This window comes from Vipera ursinii, assembly GCF_947247035.1.
Source record: "Vipera ursinii genome assembly, chromosome: 1".
NCBI classification, from domain to species: domain Eukaryota; kingdom Metazoa; phylum Chordata; class Lepidosauria; order Squamata; family Viperidae; genus Vipera; species Vipera ursinii.
Genome location: NC_139512.1, coordinates 86,649,033 through 86,656,286, shown reverse-complemented (window position 1 = coordinate 86,656,286; position 7,254 = coordinate 86,649,033). Strand labels below are relative to the sequence as shown.

The 7,254-nt window shown below is 39.4% G+C and overlaps 1 protein-coding gene across 4 annotated transcripts in view; it reads right to left on the bottom strand.

Annotated features, from left to right (window-relative positions):
* Positions 1-803: 803 nt before the first annotated feature.
* The window catches only part of LOC310635961 (7-dehydrocholesterol reductase-like), a 105,642-nt gene continuing 99,191 nt past the window's right edge, over positions 804-7,254 (bottom strand). For all 4 annotated transcript variants that reach the window (XM_083355358.1, XM_083355360.1, XM_083355361.1 and 1 more), the window contains 2 exons: positions 4,460-4,591; positions 804-1,706 (listed from right to left, as the gene is read on the bottom strand). In XM_083355358.1, the coding sequence (XP_083211484.1) occupies positions 1,242-1,706; positions 4,460-4,591 (597 nt within the window). In that variant the 3' untranslated portion in view covers positions 804-1,241. The remainder of the gene's footprint in view (positions 1,707-4,459; positions 4,592-7,254) is intronic.

Below are 7,254 nucleotides of genomic sequence, written 5' to 3'. Positions count from 1 at the left end.
CAACTGAAGAAGTATTAATTAAGAAAATATTGGATTGTACAGAAATGGATAGATTAACGTTAGAGATTAAAGAGAAAAAGCATTTAGTTTATTACAGAACTTGGAATAAATTTTATCAGTGGCTAGATAAATGAGTTAGAGAGAAAGGAATGTGATATGCAACTTTGAATTTATTTGAGTAAGAATGTTATACATTGAAATTTTAGTATTGATTTTGATAATTTACCTTATCAGCGTTATTGTTAGCCTCATTATCTTTATTTATGTATATTTACCCAGACAACATGCTGTTTGCCAAATATTGAATGTTATTGGGGGAAAACCCAACCCTCACCCTTAACCTTTCCTTTACCCTATCCCAAATTCCCATTTCCCTACCTTCCTTTTTAACCCTATAAAAACTAATAAAAAATTTTCAAAAAAAAAGTGACTTAGGACTGTTTTTCACATTTAACAATCTTTGTAGCATTCCCCCCCCTCCCCGGTCATGTGCTGGGAGATAATCTGAACTTTAGAAGTTTGATTTGGTGCCAGGTTTTTATTCTTTTTAATATTTTAAGGGAAGATGTTCTAGTCCCTTGGTTAGCTTAGTTGCCCTCTACTGAACCTTTTCTAGCTCCACTATATCCTTTCTGAGGTGCAGTGACCAGAACTGTACAAAATATTCCAGAGGGTTGCATCAATGGTTCGTAAAAGGACATTATGAGATTGGCATCTCTATTTTCGATACCATGACTTATTATCCCTAACATGCTGTTGGCCTATTTTACATTGGATATACAGTGCGTCAAAACTTTCATTGAAGTGTTTATCATTACTCAATCATTTTCAAAATGGAAATGTATGGATTTAGAGGGTGTTGAAGACTCCAGAATCTTCAGTGCAAGTACAATAATGGGACAATCATCACATGGCAATATAAATAATCTTCTTGGCAGTTATAGATCACAATTTCCCTTTAGCCAGATTAGTAAAACTGAAATTACTGGCTGGGTTTGTTTTTTTTTAATTTGGGGCAGGGAGGAGGCAAAACAAATCAGTACAAAAAGAAACATTAAAAAAACAAAACAAAAATAACTTTTAAAGGTTTATATAATGTGTATTTTATTTTATTGTAAATATGTTATTTTAACATATTAAGAAGTAAGCAAATCATACACCATTATATGCGCCAAAAATACTGCTGATAAATGTATTTGCAAACTTGTTTTTGCAAAATATTTTAAGTCTAAAATAAGCATTTAGAAAATCCCTGGAATGAATCGGTAGGGTACTACATCAGTATATCTTTTCCAGTCTTTGCCATACTTGTGGGAGCATCGATGTTCATCTCTAATGCAGCGATGGACCAGGAGAATAATCATAAAAATTATGTAGAAATAAGGAAGAATATGATTAAAACCACAACACAGGCAGTATGCCAGGGAGCCAATCAAGTCTGCAGTATAGTTAAAATGGCGGGCCACACCCCAGAATCCTGAAATCAACAATTTACTGTACTGTTTAGTTCCATTGATTAATGTGTAGGTACATTCAATATATTGGGGTTTCTCGCCCCATATTTTACAGTTGCCATCAGTGCGACGGAAGAGATCTTTCTGATGATTGGCAATTCTGAAAATACAGTAGCTCATCAAACCCGTTAGAAGAATTCCAACTGCATAACTGGTGGTAAGCTGGACAGGATGATAGACCAAGTACAACCCCTGAGGTAAAAAAAAGAATGAAAAAAATGTTAACATATTGTCAGATTTAGTCAGCACTCTTTATTTTCCTTTACATTATCTGGTTTCTTGCTTAAGTTCTCAGTGTCAACTTTTAACAAACACATAGACTTTCTCCACAATATCTAACCTCATCCACAAAGCAATTCAAAGCGTTGACTTTAACCTTTAGGGCCCTATGCGTCTTAGGAATTTCTGCCCCAGAGATGCTCAACTGGCATCCACAATATCATCCTTTTAGTGTTAGGTGAAGACCATTTCATTTTCGCAGGATTTTAACTGGCTTTTCAGTACCACGCTTTTAGTTTATGTGATGTTTTTATTTGGTATTTTGGTCTTATCATACATGTTTTACATTATGTTTTTGTGTGTTTTATTGTACACTGCCCAGAGAGCTTTGGCAGTCTAAACATTTTAATGAAAAAAGTACAATTGCACTAATAAACAGGCAGATAGAGCAAAACCTCCATTCACAGTCAGAGCAAGGCCTCTGATTACTCCCCTCCTCTTGCCTTGGTCTCACAGCTGCTAAAGAACCCAAAGTTTAGGAAAGGAAATTTCAAACAGGCCACATCCCTGTGCTTAACTGTGTTTCACTAGCACTCAGAAGTTCTTATGCTCATTCACAACCAAATGAGATCACTAGGAACATGGCTGCTACAACCACAGCAGGGCCCAGAATTTGGCTTGTAAGATTTTGCAATAGTTAAGCTAGATGCTCACTTGATCAGTTTGCAAAAGTGATCTGACCAATCATGTCAATCTCTGGAACCCTGACTATGAGATCCTTTTCAACTCCTGTTATTGTATCCCAACTTCCAGCTATGAAACCAAAGTCCCAAAGGTGCTTTTTCAAAAGGCAACTGGACTTTCTTTGTTTTTCTTGAAGACGTTTCCTTTCTCAACCAAGAAGCTTCTTTAGTTTGAAGAAACCTCTTGGATGAGAAGCGAAACGTCTTCAAGGAAAAAGCCATAGACATATGAAGCCAAAGCCACTCTTGCTAGCCTGTGAACTTCCCCCACATTCACAACAATCATGTTGATCCTTTCCCACACCTATTTGGAACCCCATCCGACTGACCCATTACTCAACTTCAGGGCAGTTTTATTCTGTTTCAAGGGGGCCTGCCTACTACTCTTCCCTGTCTCTCACCCAGACTTGGATCATACCTCTGTAATAACAAAATGCACCTTCTAATCACCAGTGACCACAGGTGACTTCACCAGCAATCTCCAATCTTTATCAGCCACGGCAATCCTGACCTGACAATTCATTGTCAACTCATAGCCATTGCTTACTTTATCTGCTAGCTTATCAGGTTCAGAATTGTGCCAAGTGCCTTTCTTCACAACAACACTACAAGTGGTCCTCAACTTACAACTGGCCACTTAGCAACCTTCTGAAGTTATAATGGACCCTGAAAAAGGGATTTACATCTGAAGTTCTGATAACCAAGCATGGCTGTTTGTAGTGCCAATGTCATATGACCATGATTTGAGATGTTTTTACCAAAAATTGGTGTTTACTTGCAGTTTCCAGCAAAACATCCAATAGTGAATAATGAATTTGCTTAATGATCACACTGTTCATTTTACAGCTGCTACAAAAAAAATGACCATAAAATTGGATCAATCACATCCACTTTATGGCCCACTTTATGACCACAATGTGCAGGTAATAATAATAATAATAATAATAATAATAATAATAATAATAATAATAATAATAATAATAATAATAATATAACAACAAGAAGAAGAACTTTATTGTCACTTTGAATGTACACCGAACGGCATACATCAAAATGAAATTTCGTTCCATACAGCTCTCAAAGGGCCACTACCTCTGATATACACTGCTTGTTCGTGGCCAGTTCAAGTTTCAGATCATCCATTTTATTGTCTAGGGAGCAAATGATGGCAAATAGGACAGATAGAAACGGAGTTCCATGTCCATTAGCCCTCAAATTAGCTTGTATTCCTGCACGACAATCTCGCCTCCTTTTCTGAACCTGTCTCTTCCACCTTTCATTAAAGGGGTCTTCCTCCTTTTCAACCCTTTTTGATCATATCCACTTTATGACTGCAATGAGTAGGCTTCATTATGGTTGTAAGAGAAGGACTACCTGTACCACTTCCACCTTCAATTCCAATCTGTTCTGCTCTCTTCAGTATCTTTCCCTATCTCTTATCACCTTTCAACCCACTCTTTTCTCACCATCTCCACTCTCAGCTGGCTTCCTAAACAACCTCACATTATCATCACATTTTTGTATATTTTCTATTTTCCCCCCACTTCATCCTAGTTTCACCAGTCTCTGGTCTCTTCATCCAAATTCTTTGAGTCTCTGTCTCTCTCCCCTTTTCTCTCTCCCTTTTCCTCAGCTCTGGTTTCTTTCTGAAAGTCTGTGTTCCACTTTTTCAACTCTGGCATGCAGCTATCAGGCACTGGCCTAGAGCTACCACACAAAACATCAGCTTCCAGTTGTTTTCCTAGCTAACCTCCAACTGCCACATAATAGCAACCATCACAGTAGGAGTTGCCCATTACCTCCCCCAAATAATACTGCCAGGGCAGTTTACTCCCTGCAGCAGTAGGCCCAAACATTCAAAAAAAAATCCTTAAAGATGAACAGCCATCGTGATACCCAAGGTGCTTTCTTAAAGGGGGGAAAATTCGACTGTTTCTAGAAGCAGCTGAATGCAAACCAGAGTAAGCGCATATGATGAAATACCTGCAGAGTATAGAGATAGGGAAGCCAAACACAGTCTCCCCAGGCCAGATACCATCCAAAGTGATCGTGAGCAATATCGATTGTTTTTAAATACCAGGTTTCATTCCAAAAAAAGTCCAGAACATAGAGACCCTGAAAAATATGCACATTATTATTACACTTATAAAAAAAATAGGCATGTGAATAAATGCTATCTTTGAGAGAGAGAGAGAAGCTCAAATTTATCTAGATATAAAATGCAAGTTATGGTTTTTGGAATTACATTTATATAGGATTAATAATTAAAATTCTAAATTAATGATTCTATCAGCGCTTTCATAGAGCCCTGTAACTGAAGAACATGATACTCCAATGTCCTCTTTATCACAAAGGTGCTTTTTCCAAAAGGCAACTGGACTTTCTTGGGTTTTTTTCTTTGAAAATGTTTCATTTCTTATCCAAGAAGCTTCTTCAGTTTTAACTGTCTGGAGGGGAATGGAAGGATTTATATTCTTTCTAGTCATCTAGTCCAGGGATCCCCGACCCCCGGTCCATGGACCAGTACCTGGCCTCAGCTTGCCAGAAACCAGTCCACACAAACAAGCAAAGCCCCATCCACCAGATGCAGGCAGCACACAAAACCACACACCCTCTGGTTCACGGAAAAACTTCTCTCCATGGAACTGGTCCCTGGTGCCCAAAAGGTTGGGGACCTCTGATCTAGTCATTAGCACTCTCTGGGTTGGTTGTTAGCTCTCCAAGAGTAGTTGAGGCCACTCGGTGGTTTATCTATATCCTCAGAATCACTTGAATCAGAGGGCAAACAGGTGTGAAATATTTTGGGGACTGCTGAAAGTATTGGGTTGTAGACAGGAGATACATGGAATCATATACCCCCCTCCCCCCGATAAGATGGATTTTAACATAGATGGCTACTTTTACCCCTCTTTCAAACCAATGGTCCTCTCTGTCCAGGATGTGAACTTTGCTGTCTTCAAAAGAGTGACCCTTTTCTTTTAGATGAAGATGGACTGCTGAATCTTGTCCTGATGAGTTTGTTCTCCTGTGTGGTGTCATGCATTCGTGAAGTGGTTTTGTTTTCACAATGCGCAGATCTGCATGTCTTACTGCACTGCACCATGGTGGCGCAGTGCTTAGAATACAGTATTGCAGGTTAATTCTGCTGACTGCCAGCTGCCAGCCATTTGGGAGTTTGATTTTCACCTGCTCAAGATTGATTCATCCTTCCATCCTTTCGAGGTCAGTAAAATTAGGATCCAGATTGTTGAGAGCAATATGCTGACTCTATAAACGGCTTAGGGCTGTAAAGCACTGTAAAGTGGTATATAAGTCTAAGTGCTATTGCTACATGCCACATTGCTCAGTTTGCATCTGGGTGTTTTATCCTTGTACTAGATACGCTTAATGTATTCTGGGTTTAAAGTGTACATGTATGCTGTGTTGGTTGAAAATCTTTCTGAATTTTTCATTTATTCCTTGCAACGTATGGAATGACAACGTTACTGTTTGTTGTTCTCTCCCTTGTTTATTATGAAGGAGCTCTTGCTGGATCTTTTTGTGATTTTCATGAAGGCCGAGTTAGGATAGCCACAAGTTCTTCCTTGATATGTTTTTGTTTCTTCTCTTTGGCCTCTTTGGTGATGGGCATACCTTCAGCCCGGTGGTGTAGGGTCCTGATTATTCCCAGTTTGTGGTTCAGTGGGTGGTGAGAATGAAAATGTAAATAAGTGTATAGGTTTTCTGTATACTTCAGTGATGAGGCTTCTGAATTCCTTGATGTGTATTTGCACAATCCAGGAAGATCAGACTATTTTCCTTAACATCTTCCTGGGTGAACCTATGGTGAAGGCTTCCACTTCCATTTTCTGAGTTTTAATCTTGAATCAAGTGTCATCCACAGTGAGTAGGTAGAATTAGGCATCCAATGCAAGCATCTGATTCCATCTACTCAAGGGTATAGGTATGTAGATAACACTTGAGTCAAGATTAAAACACAGAAAGTGGAATCCTTCACCAAACATATAAACATTGTGGACAGAAACATTAATTTCACACAGGAAGAAGTTAAGGAAAATAGTGTGGCTTTCCTGGATTGTGCAAGTACATATCAAGCCTCAACACTGAAGTACACAGAAAACCTATACAAAGATCACTAATTTCATTTTGATTCTCCCCACCCACTGGACCACAAACTGGGAATAATCAGGATCCTATACCATCAGGGTGAAGGTATACCTACCAGCAAAGGGGTGGGGGGAAAGGAACAAAAATATAGGAATAATTATATTCAGGAATAACTGAAAAACTCAAGAGGATTTTCAACCAACAATACATAAAAGGTAAAGGTAAAGGTTCCCCCGCACATGCGTGCTAGTCGTTTCCAACTCTAGGGGCCAGTGCTCATCTCCATTTCAAAGCCGAAGAGCCAGCGCTTGTCCGAGGACGTCTCCGTGGTCATGTGGCTGGCATGACTCGACACCAAATGCGCACGGAACGCTGTTACCTTCCCACCGTAGTGGTCTCTATTTTTCTACTTGCATTTTTACGTGCTTTTGAACTGCTAGGTTGGCAGAAGCTGGGATGAGTAACAGGTGCTCACTCTGTTATGCGGCATTCGGGATTCGACCCGCCAAACTGCCGACCATCTGATCGACAAGCTGAGCCACCGCGTACCTTTAACAAAATATACCTGCACACTTTAAACCTAGGAATACATTAAGGCAGAAGCTTGTCCACCCCAAGGACAGAGCACCCAGACACAAACAGAGCAATGTGTATGTAGTACAGTGCAGCAA